Raw genomic sequence first — 20392 nt, forward strand, 5'->3', positions numbered from 1 at the left:
ATTATTAGCTACAAAAAAGAACTATCATATAAACTTGGCATACAAACAATATTCATAGCAAAATGTACAGTACTTTTAAAATATACACTTGTATAAAAATGTACTTCTAAATGTTACTCTGAGCCTACTTTACCTGGATTGCTGTACAATCAGTTTTATCACTTCCTTCACAATCATGCATCTTAGAGGCTTGTTTTGATCCAGTTTGTCCTGTACTCTGATGTTCACTAATGGCAGGTTTACTGATATTACTATGCAATTTTCTTTTCTTATACACTGGAGTAGTTTCTGTTTTTTTAGTTATAGTCTCTCCATTTTTCATGGAAATTGTAATCTCTTCTTTGTGTTCTCTAGAAATAGTACTCATTGAGATGTCAGGTGTACCAGTTAATCAAGATTTAATTCTTTTTAAAGAATACCAGGTTGCAAGGTTGCATAATTGATTTTTTCCGCCCCATAGGAATCTCCAGTATTTGGTTCTGTTTCCAGTGAACTACTCATTTATGTGTTTCATAATTAGGATACGTGATATATGTTGGAATAAAGTTATTGTATTTTTATGGACAAATTAAACCAATATGAGTTAGGTGAAAGTTTATTCCTCCTTACAACTGGGCCTAAAACAACACATATAACTGTATAGTAAAGATGTACATTCATTACTAGAAATTATGTCAAAAACAATTACATTAAATTACCGAACATAATTCAATTTCTGTAACACATTCACTGCTAACGTCTAAGATCAGAGACACACCTAATTCCTTTGTAATGCTCTGTCATGACTTTTGACCGACTGCACGATCTATGGTATTTCCAGTACACTGGGTGGTCAACCACTAGATAGGGTCTCCACTATAAAATGGATCTGCACCGAACGCCGATGTTCAAATACTGCCCAGACAAAATTGACGATGCTGAACACACGTTCTTCAAGTGTGTTCGTTGGAAGGACTACAGAAGCAGCACTGAAGAAACCATAGGCACTAGGCTCTACCCCTCGAGCCTGGTGACCTATATGATCGGACAAGAGGAAAACTGGTCAGCCGTTGCAGCCTACGCACAGCACCTTTTGAAAGAAAAGACCACAGAAAGGGACCAGTGAACAGAAGCAGGCATCGTGAGACAGCATAAACTGGATTGATGTAATGCTAACGCGGTTCCAATCCAGACCTCCCCGTAACATCTACGGGGACAGGAGTTCTTTTTAGTGGGTAAGAATCCCACACTACCGACCTTCGTCTTTCAATGATGGCGGTGTCTTCAGAAAATTTTTTTCGCTTCTCTATAATAATAAAAAATATATAAAAAAAAACTAAAGGATTTGCATTTCTTTTCTACTGATCTCTCCTTCAATGAGCATGTTTATGATTTATGCAGGCATGCACAGAATGTTGAGATTTCATCGCAAGTTTAACCCATGGTATGATGACCTCCTGTTATAACACTTTTCATCCTTTGTACCTCAGCTCTTGAAGTATTCTAGTGGAGTTCTTCATCAAAAGAACATTTTAACACATTGCCTGCAGTGTGGTCACTGGCGACCACCACAGTAATGGTGTTTGGCAGTCGCCGAAGACCCCGCCACGCATTTTCTTGAGTGTAAGTATGGATTCAGAATATGTAAAAATATAAAAATGTCCTATTTTATTATATATATATTATTATTTTTTATTAGGCTATAAATATGTGGGCCACGTATTAAAAATATAAAAAAGTTAAAGTCTAAATTTATGAGTGGTCACATAATCTGAGCTTGAATGTAAGTACTATCTCAAGGGATGTTTTTTTTTTCACCAGAAGTGCAGGCCAGCGAAGTTCACACTGGCAGCCAGGGGAAATTTCGATCGATACCTCACAGCGTGCCAGATAGTCCAACATGATCTGATGTTGGAAAAGGCGAAAAACACCCCTCAAGATAGTACCAAAGTTCAATCTCGATAGGTTATCTTTAACTTTGGTAGTAGTACTAGCAATATATTTATGACAAGCTAATCTAGACTTCTTCTCCTATGGGGCGGACTATTGCTATGCACTTAAGCCTCAAGGACACTTAATAACTAGAAGTAGATAGGGACGAAGTGGCGTACTTGTCTTTAACATTGCTTTCTTTGGGAGGCAGAAAACAAGAACAGAACCAATAGTGTAGTTTTTAGGTATCCGATAAGAGAAACTGTTCCAAAATTAGTGGCCTCCAAATAATACATAATAATCCATTTTGGTAAGTGCGATAACTGAGCTGAGATAAATATCAGTGGCCAGGGTATTGGACATCTAATCAAGTGGGACAGTACTTAAAACACCATTCCGAAAGTAAAGAATCCTGGTCAGTTATTAATTTTTTGGAGTAAAAATTACTTGAGAATGACTAGTAGTTTGTTGTGGAAATGAAGTATACTGTTATAGGAAATAATTAACAACTGAATTAGGTTTAGTTGGTAAAATAAATATCAATTGTATATTGGGGGGCGAGTGGATTGTATTAATCGTAATTATAAACAATTTAAAAAAAATTATTGTTGTGCGACATTGTCACTGACTAAAAGAATTCAACATTTCGTAATTGTGAAAGTTTTACGTTATTAACTTATTGGAATTGTCCTACTGAAGAAACAATATAAGGTTTAACGGGGTGGAAATGACAATTAACGAAGTTGTAGAAACTATGAAAACTACTTTTGGAAATGTGCGGAGCAATATTTCCATATTATACATCCACGATAGGCGTTACGTAACCTTTATTGACCGGATTGCATCGGATGTGCCGCCAACTTTGGAAACTTGAATAAAAAAATAATACTGGAATGAGCAAAATTTAGATCCAAATGAAGGATGTTTTTCTTAATTTTGAGCTATTGGTTGTTATCAGGTTGAGACGAGTGCCTCCAGACATCAGCGCAGGCTACATCACGCTGCCCCGCGTCGATGTCAATGAAATTAAAACATCCCTTGAGATAGTACCTAGAAGTAAAATATCAAATTCTAGAGAGGCTAATCAGAAATATAAATTGAAAAGTAATGCAAAGAAATTTATGTTAAGTGTAAAAGATGTAATAGATCATGTAAAATCCCAATATTAATATATAAATGGACAGTAATAGAGAACACTTACCATTAAAAGGAAATAATCTCGTTTCGGTCAAAACGTAAACTCTTAACATGCAGGACAAAACACTCTTAACACACTATTTATGAATGTACCCCTTAAAACCATATATATTTTTGTTCAGGAGGATGAGCAGAATAACGCTAAATTCGTTATTTGCCGGGTCGGCCTTTAACCTCATAGATACTCAAAATTTGTTCAGGTAAGAAAACTATGACTCAATAACTGATTAAATAGGCTATAGCTTGCACATCTGTAAAATACCCAAGCAAATTCAAACTTTGTCCATCACTAGATCTTGAATAGACATATTTAATTCAGAATAAAAACGATTACCCGCACTTACCTTTGTTAACACATTTTATCAATAACACAAACCAGGCCTGTAATAAATAATACATTTAGGTTACAGTTTTAATATCTAAAACAAATTAGCCACTTGTACGAAATACGTATAAGTTTATAGCCACCTTCATGTGCTACGTAATACTTCTATTCCATCATTAATAAGAAAATAGTATTGCCTGTTTCTGTTTACTAAACAATAAACAAACACACTTTGACAGCCAGCAGACGTCCCAATCGCAATTTTTATCACAATTCGAATTCCAGATGGAACTAACTGAACTAACTAACCGATCTGCTCAATTATTCCGTTTATCGGTTTTAATCGGTTATAAACAAGCCACCCTTCGTTGAGTTTTGAGGGGAGAAATTTACCTTGTTTTGCTTGCTTCTTTGATATATGTTCGAGTTGAATATGAATTAAAAATTAAAGACGTTTAGACATATTAATAGTTTTAGGCAGTAGGTATTCGTGTTTTAATGATTTTTGTTGAGTTGGGTAAACAGCAACCTCCGATAAAAATCATTTTTCAATGCATTGTATGGAAAATATTAAAAGAAACGTTTTTAGTATTCTTCGGAAACGTATCTTTTACTGTTATTCAATAGTTTAGATACAGGAATAATGAACCTTTTAGTGTCTAAACATTACACACCTTGAAGAGTATTTGGCCTCACACAGTCAGCGATGAACGAATACATCCCTCGTGTTGCTTCATATCGAGTAAAATATTAAAATTCAAGGGAATCTGGTTGTGCATGTCTCCGGGCTTCAATGTGGGTTGCAACATTTCATCCTACTAGCGACGAACAAAAACGCCCCACATAGTAGTACCAATCCTTTATATATCAAAATATCATCGCGCGAATGAGTCATTAATGTTTGTAATTTTAATTAGTTAACATTATAATGGTCGTTATTTCATCATTTGAAAGGTGATTTCTCCTGTGTTTAGGCAATGTACTTTTTATATCACTTATTCAACGAAATAAGTGAAAAATACGCTAACTAAGTAATAACAATCACATTTCAAAACATTATCAATAGAGTCCATTAAACATATGATTTGGAATTAGAGTAGTTGTCAGTAAATTTAATATTAATTGGAAGTTTAATATAATTTAATCGGTGTATTGCAGTAAATACACGAACCAGGGGTACAAAAACCATAAAGACAGCGATTCATATTATGTATAATCATTCCCTTCACGAATTTTCAGGTAGAAGTTGTGAGATCATGACGGTAAACTTACTTTATTCTCAAACAAGGTAACCACATATTCGTTTATAAAAGCAATGTCTGCATAGGAGAGACCCATTGATACCCACGGAGACAACATGGGGATTTGGATGACTCTATGTGAAGAGGACTCAATGCAGCAGGGGTAATGGTGGTACCTACACTACGTGGCTTAGGGAATATCGCCTGAGTAGGCTAGGGAATATCGCCTGAGTAGGCCAGGGAATAACACATAAAGAGGCGTCGAAGAACAAATCTAAGTCATAACAATCACTGTTTAGAAGCAGCCGTAACATTAAAGGTATTCCTGGCGAAAATCCTAAGTTTAGAGAAGCTGACGGCTTTGGAGAAATCCATCTACAGGTAAATTGTACTAGAAAAATGCGCATACTCTCTTATCTCACTTTGAAAGTATCCTTTAATAAACGGTTACCTTGTAGTGGACAGAGAAAAATTGTTAGGATGGCTGAGGGACAAGGATAACTAGCATGTAAGTGGTTGTCGAATAGATGATATGGAAGAAATCACCAACTACGTTCTTGGAAGTGCGGGAGCAAGACCCAACGAGGCTTAGCACCCTTACCCTATACACCAATATGTTAATTTGTCAGTATAGGTACATTTATTTCTGAAACCTTATGACGTACCAATCTGAAATCTTTACTGTTTATATTTCCTTCGCTTAAAAATCATGCCTGCCACTTTCTGTGAAATCGCAAAAAGTTACTCCATGAATGTTTATTAAAAATTCCGGTTTTTTATTTATTCCTTTTTACAGGCTTTCTAAAAAGTTACAACCATTTAGTCTAGGAGGGGCAATTTGCATAGTACACAATCTGATTGTTCTTGAAATAAATAAATATAGTTTCCTAAGAAAGAAATGATCATTAATCGCACAAGTTTTGGTGGATACCGAAATGGGATGTTATCGTAAGGGTTAAACATATAAAGTGATGATGTTTTTCTTTGTTAATATTTGTATTAGCTTGGAACACTTAACATCAACCGCCAGATACGTAAATACATGTTAAATTATCGTAAGTTGACCACGTAAAGGTCCTTAAATTAGTGACTGTTGTATCTTTATTTAGTTATTTTGAGGCGATATAACAATTATTTTCATATCAACCCTCACATTTTTACCTTAAAACATTTGTCGTGACACCGATCAATTTCTTTATTAGGCAAAATTCCTCTGCCAATTTAATGAAACCCAGATTGTGTGCTTATACAATACCAATTAGTTCTCGGCTCCTAGACGTTTATTTTGCTACCTTACTTTACCACATATTAAAAAAAATACTAACGGTAAGTGGTAAAAATGCCTACACCAGATATGACACATTTTTATATGTGTATAATATTGTACAAGTACAGTCTTTTCGAAAAAAGACGTGAATAAGACTCATTAATATGGCCAGAAGAGAAGTACTCTAAAAAATTCCATGACCACAAGCAGGGATTTTCTGTCCCATGTAATTTTGTGACATACAACCACCACATGGCACGGAAAAGGTTATATTAAGAAAAACCTATAAATTTAAACTTTTTGTGTGTATGATTAGCAATGACCAAAAATTCAATTTCAATTTTAACTTACAAAGTATTTTAAGAAATCAGGCAATGGATTATATGCATCACAATGCCGTTTGGAACTAGGATCACTTATATATATATATATATATATATATATATATATATATATATATATATATATACACACACACACACACACACACACACACACACACACACACACACACACACACACACACACAAAGTACTTTTTGTGATTCAATGTTTATTGAAATTAAATGAGCTATTGCCATTTATACAATTTAATGTATATATATATATATATATATATATATATTCCTTGTGTTCGTGTGTATGTGACTGAAATCCTTCTAAACGACTGGACCGATTTTGATTAAATTTTGTGTGTGTTGAAGGAGATTCGAGAATGGTTTAGATTCATGATTTGGTCCGATTTAAATAGTTTATTTCATAAATTTTTATTTATAAATTGTTGTTGATTTTGTAATGCTTTACCTTCGATCCGGCAGACTGTGCTACGACACGTAATACAAAGTGAACTGATACTTAACAGCTGTTAATACGTTCAGCTGAAGTTCATCAAAGAGGCAGAAACGTTTGTTTATATTTAAAATTTAGAAAATTATTATTGTAAAGTGCTTGATCAGTAGTGTAATGCAGATTGCATAGAAACAGTTATTGCCTAAATTTTAAATTTAGATTGCACCCGTGATAAATAAAGTATATAATGCAATGAAAATACTATTAAACGCTGTTATAAAAAACACCTCATTGTACAAAGCCGTGAATGTTTGCACATAAGGGAATCGAATTTGGTTAGATCGAAGGTAAATGAAAAGAGCCTAAAGAAGACGGTTTATGATCAAAATTGGTTTTCGTTGATACATTTTCTTGATCGTAGCACAAGGCAAACTCCACAAAAATACTGGTAATATCTTAGACAGAAAATTAATTTTAACAGACAGAATTTGATTCTTTATAATCTAATTAGTCTATCGAGATTCATCTATATAGATTAATTGTACTGAATAACTTATCAACAACTAGCAATAACCACGAAATATAGAGACAGGAGATATGGTACACCCCTTCATAATATGCCCAAGAGGCTCACGAAGGAACGACTATCAATTATCTTAGGAGTGTTTAAAAAATATGATAAAAAACAATACTGTTTTTCAACAGGAAATTGTGTGCGAAGCCGCAGGCAACTGCTAGTATTATTGTAAATTAGCCATCATACAAATCTCGACGGACAAAACTGTTCTGCTGGAGGGTGATGACATCTTCCTCACTACCCATTACGTTAATTTAGACCGAAGTCAAAGGTTACGTAGCTATGAGGAATGTATCCTGTACTATGGCAAAAGCTAAAACTCTCTTCGAAGACACGATATCAAGTAAGGGCGCAAAAGAATGGTCAATAAGTGCAAGCACGTAGAAAAAATCGAGAAGGACTATACAGCCGCAGAACCCCAGATTTACAGTATATCTTTATTATATCAGATGGAGATGGTTCGGATACAGACAGCAGTGACAGTGACCCAGAAGAGAAAGACCATTTGAGTGGGATTGGAGAACTCTAATGAAAAAGCAACCATACTAAGTTAAATTTGTTATTAGACAGTTATATTTATTCCAACGTTTTAATTAATAAAATATTATACAACAAGGACATATACTTGTTTATTTTTCAATTTTTATAATGTCGTTTAACGTGTTTTCAAAATAACTTATTTGCCGATACTACGTTCGGGAAATTGAAATAGAGAGTTTAATCTGACGTTAGCGGGTAGCACGTAAACGCAACCCGCCACACAGATAGCGTTTATTTGTTGAAGGGGTAGTATTATGGTTCCGTGCGCGCAGCTTAATTATGTCATCTGTACACATCATTATAAGTACTTATTAGATTCAAACCTTAGATAAAATTTTTTTTTAGAAACCGACCATACTTGATATGCACGAAAGAATTTGAACTGTAAAATATTGTCAGAAGAGAGATACCATGGAAGTCAGTCACATAAATAAATTTAATCAAAATTCTATCAGTTAACATTGACACTTCCTAATGTATTTGAGAAAATAAATTTCATGAATAAGTGTAAAGTTATAATTAACAAAATGTAAAACACCGAGCTCCAAGTAAGACTCTAAGTTTAGAATGTTTTGAGTATTTTCATTTTTTTTTTTTTTTTTTTTTTTTGACTTTAATTTATTTACAATCTGTTTATATACAACAAACAATAAGTAAATTTGATGATAAATCTTAAGGACATGGTTAATCAAAGTTCATTAACCTTAATTAACATAAACATTTAAGAGATTGTTCATCTTTAAAATCGATCAGCTAAGTTTAAGAAATCATGTCTTTTTAGCCGAAATTGATGGTCACTGTTGTCCAGCAGATTAATAGCCAAGTAGTTAGGATGAGAGTTTAATTTGTTTTGATACTTGATGCAGAACTTTGGAATTTCTTCAGTAACAAAAGGGATATTCGTGTCTCTGTGAATGACTTCATTACGAACATACCATGGGGCCTGTAATATCTTTCGGAGAACTTTAGATTGGAAACGCTGTATAATTTCAATATTTGATGTAGAAGCAACTCCCCACAGTTGAATTCCGTACGTCCAGATGGGCTTTAGAACAGTCTTGTACAACAACAGTTTGCTTTCTATTGATAAATGGGATTTGTTCCCAAAAAGCCAATTTAGTTTTGAAAATTTTGAATTTAATTGGAGCCTTTTGTTCCATATGTGTGGTTTCCAAGTCAGCTTCCTATCGAGATGTACACCCAGATACTTAGCTTCATTTCTTTGAGGAATTTGAATGTTGTTTAAAAACACTGGTGGACAGGTGTCATGTTTCAACGTAAATGTGACGTGAACAGATTTAGTTTCATTCACTTTAATTCTCCAAGTTTTAAGCCAAACTGTGATAGAATTTAAGTTAGTTTGTAGAATTTGTGATGCTACAACATGGTTGGAGTGGGATGCCAGTACGGCAGTGTCATCGGCGAATGTTGCTGTCAAAGAATTTTGATTAGTTGGAATGTCTGCAGTGAAAATTAAGTACAGCACTGGTCCTAGTACACTTCCCTGAGGTACACCAGAGTTTATTTCATTCAGATCTGAAAGACAATCATCAAACTTGATTTGAAAATACCTTCGTTCTAAATAAGATTTTATAATGTTGTAAACAGTGTGAGGTAGATGACTTTTTATTTTAAATAGAAGCCCTTCATGCCACACTTTGTCAAAGGCTTGACTCACATCGAGAAATGCTGCAGAACAAAATTTTCTTGATTCCAAATCTTGCCTTATTATATTAGCTACTCTATGGACTTGTTCGATAGTGGAGTGGTGCACTCTGAAACCAAACTGATGATTGGGAATTAAATTGCATTCAGTTATAAAAACCTGAAGTCGTTTTAAAAATAACTTTTCGAATAATTTAGAAGGTATAGGTAGTAGACTGATTGGCCTGTAGGACATTACTTCGTTTTGAGGTTTTCCTGGCTTAGGAACAACAATAACTTGAGCCACCTTCCATTGTGATGGGAAGTATTCAAGCCTCAAAATAGCATTAAATACGAAGGTAAGAAAGAGTATGGCTTTCCTAGGAAGCTCTTGTAGTATCTTACCTGTTATTAACTCATAACCAGGGGCCTTTTTAGGATTAAGATTTTTAATCTCATCATATATTTCAGATGGTTTAAAGGAGCCAATAGGTAGTGAGAGTTGGTTAGGTGAATCAAGAAACTCCTTTACAACATGTCTATTATCAAAGTTGTTATCTACAGGGTATGGTTTGAAAACATTACTAAAATATGCAGCAAACAAATCAGTTTTCTCTCTGTTACTTTTCGCCCAAGAACCATCTGGTTTAGATATTGGAGGAATGGGCACTTGCGGTTTCTTTGTGCTTTTTGTTACTTTCCATAAAGAATAGTCTGTTGCTTCAGTTGGGGAGAGATTTGAAGTGAATTCTTGAAACCATATGTTTTTTAAGTTTTTAAGCAAAATCTTTAACTGTCTTGATGCTCTGTTAAACATTGTTTTATCTCTTACATTTCTAGAATTTTGCCATATTCTTCGTAAGCGACGTTTTTGAGCAATGTGCTGCTTAATATATATTGGGTAATTGATATTGCCACACGTTGTATTATTAAGTTCAGGCGTTGCACTCCAAGCAGATTTCTGAACAGTATAATTAAAAATTTCCACAGCGTTGTCTATTTCCTCTCTTGTTTTAAGTGATATATTAAGACTTAAACTGTCATTTAATGTTTCACGAAACTTCACCCAGTTTGTGCCTTTATTCGATAAGGACGCTGCCTTTTCTTTCAATACAAATGATGAACTTATTGATACGATGACCGGAGAGTGATCGGACGACAAATCAAGAGATGAAACAGCCTCCATATAGTTAGGAGAAATACCTCCCGTAACAAAGAAATCAAGAAGATCTGGAATTTTGTTGGGATCTGAAGGCCAATAGGTTGGTTCCCCTGTAGATACGTAACTCAAGTGATTGTCATTCATGCAATTTAACAAATTTCTACCTCTAGGGTTAATCAACCTTGAACCCCACATGACATGTTTGGCATTAAAGTCACCACCTGCTACAAAACGAGGCCCTAAAGTTTCGAAAAATTCGTTGAATTGAAGTTTGGTAATATTGTGCCTCGGGGGACAGTAAACACCAGAAAATGTAAGTGGTCCCATCCAGTCCTCAACCACTATGCTTGTAGCTTGAATATGATCTTCTTGAAATCTAGGTAATTCATAATGTTTTATTTGTTTTCTGATTAGCACAGCGCTACCTCCATGCGCCGTATTGTCAGGGTGGTTTGTAGAATAAAAAGTAAAATTTGGGATTTTGAAAAAATTTAAGTTTGTAAAGTGGGTCTCAGAAATTAACATAATATCTATTTTGTGTATTGAAATAAAAAGTTGAATATCTTGGCCATGTCGGGCCAAGCCATTGGCATTCCAGAGTCCAATCCTATAAAATCTATTCATTTTAGTTTTGATATGACAGTTGTCAATAGGTTAATCAATGTACCTATTTGCTGGGCTTGTTGAGACATCATCATTTCGAACTTATTTAAAAATCCATCAATTATTTGATTCAGATTGTGATTTGCTTCTACATTTGATTGACCTGATGCCACTCTAGCATAAGATAAGGTTGGTGATACTGGTTGAGACTGATTACCTGTTGAATTTTGAGTACGAACAGATATAGGTCTATCTACTTCTCGATCTTGCACTGGAGGAGGAGTGTCTTTTTTTAACGCTGGTCTTAGAGGTGGAAAAGCCTTTTTCTTAATATCTTTGTAAATAGAGCAACCTTTATAGTTGGCTGGGTGCTCACCACCACATAATACACATTTGGGAGGAACATTTACAGATTTATTACAGCTGCTAGTATCATGATCTGAGCCGCATTTTACACAGCGGTTTTGGTACCAGCAGTAAGCCTTTGTGTGCCCATATCTTTGACACTTTTTGCACTGCACCACATCATTACGTTTGTAAGGGGGCTCAAGTACAATTTTGGCATTTAGTAGGAATTCAATTTTAAAAATGTCTTTGTTGTTTGATGCTGGCTCTAAGTCTACAAAAAAAATTGACAGTGGATCTTTAGATTTGCTACTTCTAAGGTTCGACACATTCCTAACTTTGTGGTTATAAGCTTCTATAGCTGTTTTAATTTCCTGGGGTTCCGTAGAGAAGTGCATATTCTTAAGCACTACTCTATAAGCTCTGTCACCCTTTATTTGGTATGTATGGAAGTTTACTTTCATGTTAGTTAAATGTTTGACTAATGCGCGGTAGGCTTCAATAGTATCAGTGTTAATTTTTACTTTATCTCTAGCTATGCATTTAAATGAATATGACTCTTTTTTAATTACTTGTTCAATGTTTACCATCATTTTACTTATGTTGACAATGTTGGGGACAAATATAGGTGGAGGCCTCACCTTCGTCCTACATTTGTCGTCATTCATCGTTTCTTCTTCAGAGCCTAGATTGGCGTTACTCAGCATTTCAAATCTGTTGTGCAATTCAATAGGTCTAGCAGTTTTTGCAACGTACTCTGTAGGTCTACAAGGTTTCTTAACATCTGAAACGTTGGCTGTTGACAAATGTCTTTTGTTTCTAGTTGTTTCGATTTGCCACTCGTTTTGATTATTGACATCGTCATTAGAAATAGTTTTTCCTGAAATGATGTTCATTGTTTGCTTATTAGAACAATAATTGTGATCATTAGTTATGGTATCAAAATCCAAACAGTTTGAGTTGTTTGAAGGGGCAAATTTTAAGTTGTCCATTACCTTCTCACTTGAAAAACTACTAATAGTAAACAAACACTGAAAACAATTAAAGTTAACGGGTAAGGTTAGTTGTAGGAAAAGTACTGGAAAAAAAAGATTACGAAAAAAATCTAAACATTTTTATGTAAATTATGAACAAAAATGTTTTAAGAACTGTTTTATATAGTTGTAACCACTAATTGGGTAAAAAAACTACATTTTAAATTAAAATAAAGGACACAACACTGTGAGTATTTTCATAAGCACGATAAATATTACTAATGACCGCAGGTACAAAGTGGTAGCAAATAGCCTACTATCGAGCTGGATATACAAAATAATGTACACAGCCAAACCTTATTAGCCTCTTTATTTGAGAAAACGTAGCACACAACTAACTGTTAAAGTGAATTATACTCCTATTTGCAATTAGCTACATGTTAAACTCTTCTGTTATGTTATTTGTATTGTAAACTATCCAAGTAACATTAACTGCTAATTAACTATCTGTTTAGTTTATCGTCGTCAAATGCGTTGTTTATAATTGGCTAGTCAACCAATTAAAACCCCATCTACATTACGTGATGTGATGAAGTAAACAGCTAGCCTACTTCTAGAGAAAAGGAAATTAGTTAACGTATATTCACGAATTTATGAGATACGTGATTATATTATGAATATTATTTACAGTGCTTATAACTAAGATGTTAGTTGATAAAAAAATATTAATGGCCAAAAGAGACAGAGAGCGATTGTTAATATGTTTCAATAAATCCCGAAATGTTTCAAAATAAAAGTTTTACTGTTATCAACTCAACAAAACGTGGAGTTTTACCACCCACCGCCTCTTAGTTTCAGTATTTTAACGTTTATTCTTAAAACTTCTAACTCTCAAATTGAGGTACATTAAGGTCAATGTTAGGCCTATACATTTTATATCAAAACTTTGATTTTACATTTTAGTAATTCTACTTTATTTTATTAGTAACAACAACAACGTTCCAATTCTAAGATAGTAACAATGTTTTTGCTATTGCTGACGGTATATGAAACATGCAATAGCAAAAGTATTGCTGTTTTCGGTACAATGCAGCTTTGATTGCATGTCGTCTACAAAGAATAAAGAATGAAAATATAGAGCTGAAAGGCTAACGTCGGATTGCCACACGCTCTCGCGATGTGATACCCTTCCCCCTAAATCCTAGTTACCGTGTAGTAGATACTACATGATGCCAATTAAAAATTCGCCATTATTCTATCGTTCTACTAAAAACACATCCATTAATTATGTTGACTTTGATTTCTAAAGATTTTATAAAGATGTTTCATGTTTTAGTATGACGATCAGGTATGTCACAAAACATGAACATTCAGTGTCGGAAAACCGTCGTTGACTTTGCCGAGCGATAAGGTTCAAAGTTCACAATATATCATTGGCAAATTGAACACAGTCAAAACGATCCTGTGTGTGTTAACGAATACTAAATACATATTACAGATTCATGCAAGTGTAAATTTACCTTTGCCTTATTTCATCTATCGATGCAATACCCATCGAGATTTGTGTGTATACCCCAGTGGTTTGACCTTGCATTTAGGTACTATCTCGAGGGGTGGTTTATTTTTCTACCACCAATGTGGGAGCGCGCCACCAAAGCCCACACAGATGGGCAAGAGCATTTGTGATCGATACATTCTTGTGCAACATTATTTAACGTTATATGATCATGGGAAAGAACCGATCACCCAGAGAACTGCCTGATCGCCCAATAATTACTCAGAATTACCATTTATCTAAGTTGATGGTTTGACATTAAGAGTGAAACTCTATCAACCAATCAAACACGAGGTCTCTTGACTAGCGCTCCTTTCGGTAGAATACTCAACTAGCACCCCTGTAGTCGAAGAAGAAGAAATAAACGATGGCCTTACACCATTATATGAGTTATACATATGAACATAAACTGCAAACCATACGTAACATTTATAAATTCATTTTAGTCCATCTCAATGACTTCGATACATTCAGCTTACTGAAAGATATTTTCTTAATTCATTATTCACAACTACAGATAACCATTAAACTACATTGTGTAACATACTACTGTATTTTATATTGTTGAAATCCTCAGTGGCAGTTGTATCTCTGATAAATTACTAAAGCCACGACAGTTTGGAGTACAAGAACACGAGTATTCCATTTTCTACTTCAATAACAATAATAAACACGCAAATGGCTGTTACAGCCCGTACTTAAAGTCCATAACGTGTGTAATAAATAGCTTGTGGTTAATACCGAGCTCTTCTCACATAAAACAGTATTAATACTGATATTTATATAGTGTGTTTGAAAGGTCTGGAAGCGCCGTAATATTTTTTAAACCATTGCAGATAAAATCATGAAGATTCGGTTAAAAATTATCGAGTCTACCTTGAAATGAATTCTAAAAATATGCTTTGGTCAACATTTAACTGAACATTGGATAGTTGAAATAGATGTTAGCCTAGACACTGTATACGTTTATACTTATGGTAGAAAATTGATATGTAAGGTAAAGTGGAATAAACCATATAAGTATCTCTACGTCTTATTGCTACAGCCAGAAGGCTACACCATCTGAATAAAAACATAATATAACGTCACTCAATAATTCAAACTACAACAAATAAAAAATAACGACAGGCCTGTTGACAAACAAGATCCCAACGCGATCAGGAGCAGATTGATCGGTTCTGTATCTCGATCTCTCACTTTTATCAGATCTCAGAGAGACAGGTGTACTTTTGATATCGACGAGAACGTTGAAAAAGGAATGAGGGCTGAACTTTAATTTTTTAGCCAGTATTACAACGTTTTATTGCTTGGGGGATATTTATATAGGTTGTTTCATTTTATCTTACATATCAGTTTTCTAATAGTAGTATAAACCAGTGAAATGTCTACTATGCCATCAATTTTAATGTTTGAATAGTTATGACGAAATAGATTTTGGCCAAAAGTAGGTTTTAAGTTCATTTTTGATTGGAGAGTATTCACAACACGTGTAACAGTCTTATTACATCGCAAGGAAAAAATACACGAGAATGGGTTTACAGAAAAGTCAAACATTGCATTTGCTGTTGGTCCGAAGATCAACGACTTAATTGGGACAAAGCCAATGTAATAAATCGAGAATTCCATTTTTGAAAATGAAATTAACTGAGGTTCTATTCATTAAATTGATAGACAAACTGATCAGCCAACTACTCGTATCACTTGAAATTAGGCAACGTCGGTTGCTAATTCTGAAAAAAGTAAACTAACAAGAAAACCTGCAGTATCAAACGTGTTAGAGACAACACTAACAGACTAAACCAATGCGGAGTCTGTCCTATGTGGTTGGTCGGTGAGTGAACAGATCTATTATGACATTTATAATATAGTCCAGTATTAGTAGTTAGTGTTGTGTTTAGTTTGTATTAAGTGCATGTTTTATAGTTAATGTGTATGGAGTTAACAAACAACATAGATGTTGTGGTTCTGATGTATACGTGTCACTACGCTCTTGTATGATTAGTTTAATTTAACCTGGACTGTAGTTATGTGTCAGGTTAGTGAATCGTCTGAGGAAGAGATCAGATTGCAGCATAGATATAAACAATATTGCAGATCTCGAAACGTAATGTTACTGATTTTGTGTATCACTGAACGATAGCAAATGTCTGTAAAACTCCTGTTTTGTATGTTATAGTTAATATTTTACTAAGGGAATATGAACACTGTTAGCGGTCAAAAAGATTATTTAAGACGGAGAGAGATAAACGTGCAAGACCATAACACTTCTCCATAAGCGCAGTTTTCTTTTTACTCTCCGCGAACTGTAACGTGGCGTCGGCAATATAACGTAGGAACGGCCTCCTTAACAGCTTGTCATATAGATACAGCAAAAACTTTGTTCCCTCCGTTTACTTGACAGGACAGTCTCGACAATAACGACAAACAGTGGTCTGCGAACTTTGTCTAAACATTGAACACAGCAGATGACATGAGCACATGGTTATTTTATGATGAAGTTATATTGTTCTTTCAGTTTAAATATATGTATTCTGTTGCGGTTTCTCGTAACATGTATTATTTTTTCATAATTTTTCACTTACCAGTATCTTTTACCTTAAAAGACAATAGGCCTTCCATATATACGGGGAATGTGTGGCAAAGAATTTGTGCTGGTAAGCTAGTTCTGTGTTTATATTGTAGATAGCGATATCATGCCAAACCCTTACGTTATAAATCAGCACAGGATGAAATATCTTTGAATAGATTGTTCAAAATTACATTTTTGACGAAGAACGACTGTAAATATATTAAATATTCGTACAGTGAGAATCTGCGCTATAGTATAGGCTACGATTGAGTTTTCAAAAATTCATAAAAGATTAAATATTTTTCTATGGATCTGAATATTTTTGTGACAATTTTCTTAACAATGTAAATTATACTATTGTAGATTTCTAGTGTATACTGTAAAATGTGTAATCTGAACCAACTTTTCTAGTAGTTCCATTTAACTAATGCCAGTTAGATTCGTTATGTAAAGAAAGTAGCTGACGAACAATTTAGAAACAGATTTAGAAATTTATTATAAGACCTAGACTTAGAGCCTTATTATGATAAATAAAATATTTTAAATAATTGGTTGCTAAAAGTGCTACATCAAGCTATATATTATCGCATACATTTTAGTACTTAACGTAATAATGAAGAATTCTTTATTTCTCTATTTTGTGAATAATTATTGATTTAAGCAAAGTAGAAGTTCGCCACACGACGTTTCATAAGACGCTTCGCTGAGATTTGCATGCTCGAGGTATTTTCCCACACATTCAGAATCTGACACGGACATACAGATAAACAGACAGACAGATAGACAGCAAGTATTCTTCAGTCCTCACACGCAAGAGGCTTCGCTAAAGCTCGTGGAAAATTTGATTAGTATATTGTAGACAGTTAGTAACACTGGGTTGATGACAATCAGCTGTTATTGTAGTACATGGGATCATCAGCATTAGTTCAGCATACAGCAGCGATATGAGTTAATGTTGAAACATGGAGCCCATTCTTAAACTGAACAATTCTATTCTATTTATTTAAAATTTTCTAACTGTGAAAATAAACAAAGCCGTTTTGGTGTTTCTCGTTGAGATTTGGTATCCTCTTGAGTAATAATCCATGTAAGAAAAATCTCATTTTCAGTGTTTTTGGTTTTTTTTAGTTTGTATAAGTAAAAATACACTATAAACAACACATTTAAAATTTAGTTACTTAGTTTTTGTTACTCTTAATTTACCTAGAAAAGACGGTACCTTAGCTGTCGTATAAGGTAAATCATATTAGTATTATTGTTAATAAAAATAGAATATATTAAGCTGTCCTTGTAATTGTTAAAGTAATGGCAGTAAATTCTAATCGATGATAATACAGATTATTTTAAATTTTAATATATGGAAGGCCTATCCAGTAATGCATTATATTAATACAACTCAATACATAGATATAGAAAAGTTGTATTAAGTTCCTTGAATACACGATAACAATTATTTTGACTGGTGAGTAAGTAGACTAACGTACAGAAACAACCGTAACTCTGATGTAACGTGATGTTACGTACAAACCAACGGAACAACGAAATAACGAGATACAGGTATTAGTTAGCGAGTTGTAACAAAGAACGAACTCTTGTTACAATAATAACCATCCCTTTATTTATCCTTAACCTAATGATCTCACTTTTGTTTTACTTGAAATATATTTTAAGTTAAAAAAGAATATTTAGCGCTTGTAGATAATGTAAAACATACATTTTAATTTTAAAAAATTGTAATTTAATTTATACTTATTATGAAATTATTTATGCTGGTGAAAGTGATACATATAATTAGTTTTGTACTAAAAGCAAGCAAGATTGACATAGGGTCCATTCATTAACCTTCTTAATTAAGATTTTCTCACAACTAAGATTGCGAAGCTCTAATTAGCTTATTGCATATTTAAAAATTTCTCGCGAGCGGTCCCTGCGTAAGTAATCAATTTAAAATACGCCTTTCCTGGATTTTAATAAAAATATATTTTGGTCTTTTCCTTTTAAAGTTCAGATTGTGCCTTAGAGTCTTTGAATACTGAATATTGAAGGCAGCCTTGTTGAATGCCTTACTAATACTGTGAATTTCGAGATATCCCTTTTATTGTAAACATATAGTCGTTTGGTAGATTATCAAAATGCAATGGGCCAATAATCCTACTAAAGGATTTAGACTTTCAAGAAACAGTAAAAGGAAGTTCTTTTACATCAAAGCTCGCGTGGGATAAAATATTGATATCATTATTGAACATATTTAGTGATAAATAGTGTCTAAGCTTTCAAAACTCTGTTGCCAAATTTGCTTTTGATTACTTTCTTAAAGACTATGAATAACATAACGGTGAAAGAAAATTACAAGACAATTTAGAATATTGTAAAGAAAGTAAACGAACTTCAGAGAAGCTCAGTAATATTTAGAGCTTTGCAACAGCGATGTCTGCTGTATTCATCCAAATTAGGCGAAAATGCCTTTATCAGTTTTTGACATATTTCAGCCTTCTTAAAAAGTACCTATATAGCGTAGTACATTAGGATGTGCACTAATAAATATATTTTAGTATTAAGGGCTGTGCGTCCTGTCTCAAAAACGATCTATCCTATAGATTTGAAAGTTTGCATGACGCTTCATTTCTGTATGAGCGACGGTGAGTTCGATGATTGTTAATACACGGGATTTGGCTGAGCATTAGCGAATAGTTTTACATCGGTCATATGGGTAACCACAATGGCAACGAGAAAATAGCATAATAAATAAATTTGTAAACAATCTGAGAACATAAATGTATTCTAGAGTTGTTATAGCTTCCCTAACTCACCGGAGCTATTACTATTTGAACAATACTATGAAACCTAATTTGGACATAAATGTGAATGTATCATATGGCAAGGTATCTCAAGAAAGGTTTCATTTGTAGGTTTTAAATTTAGTGTAACGTTTGTACATAGACAAGAACGTGTTCTGTGATGGTGCATTCCAACTGTGGAATTTGGCTGAGCGTCATAGATTTTATCACTCATTAGGCAGACATAATTTCTCTCTTTTTCTCCAGATGAATGTTAAAATGTATTTTCTACACGATTGTCCACATGATATCTCGAGTACGAAATAAGCTTGAAATATGACATGTAACCTCAGCGAAGGCTGTTACGAGACACATGGTGTGATGTGTATCCCCTTACACATTACACATTGTCTATCATAACAGATTGACTTGGGGTACTGATATTCTGACTAGTGCGACTGTTGCTGACTGAAGTTTTAACATTCATAGCCTTATTCAGGATAAATCCTCCTGATAGCCGTAATCTTGAACATTTCCTTTCCAACGCCACAAACTTCCCCAATAATTCTCACCTTTCAATTGGATCTCGCATCTTGACTCCACGGATTCTGATGACCACGAACGCTGATAATCACGAAATTATATTTACCACGAAATTTACCCACCACGAAATTTAACGACCAAAAACCTGCCTAAAACAACCATAATTAGTTCAAAACCGAGACATTTATTAATAAAAGAAAAAACTGCTTCTCCACAAGCACGTGCAAATGCACTACTGATTTTTATCATTACAATTAAAACGGTAAGAACTGGATTATTTACACGTAAATTTTAAAATTTACAAAGAGTTCTAGACGTAATACTTGTTATTTACAAAACTAATACTTACGGAAAAAACTCGCCGGAATCATTCT

The 20392-nt window shown here is 33.9% G+C and overlaps 1 protein-coding gene across 3 annotated transcripts in view; it reads right to left on the reverse strand.

Moving 5' to 3' along the window:
- The window catches only part of LOC124366461 (zinc finger protein 708-like), a 45213-nt gene extending 40979 nt beyond the window's left edge, over positions 1–4234 (reverse strand). For 2 of the 3 annotated variants that reach the window (XR_006922813.1, XM_046823034.1), the window contains exons 1-2: positions 3453–3756; positions 134–617 (exon numbers count right to left, since the gene is read on the reverse strand). Coding sequence is in view for 2 of the 3 variants with exons in the window: in XM_046823034.1 (XP_046678990.1) it covers positions 134–367 (234 nt within the window). In the remaining variant the exon portion in view is untranslated. Of the gene's footprint in view, positions 1–133; positions 618–3452; positions 3757–4107 lie in introns of those variants that run through there. The other variant, XM_046823035.1, reaches the window with a different exon arrangement.
- Positions 4235–20392: the final 16158 nt, after the last annotated feature.

Source organism: Homalodisca vitripennis, chromosome 7, assembly GCF_021130785.1.
Source record: "Homalodisca vitripennis isolate AUS2020 chromosome 7, UT_GWSS_2.1, whole genome shotgun sequence".
NCBI lineage: Eukaryota > Metazoa > Arthropoda > Insecta > Hemiptera > Cicadellidae > Homalodisca > Homalodisca vitripennis.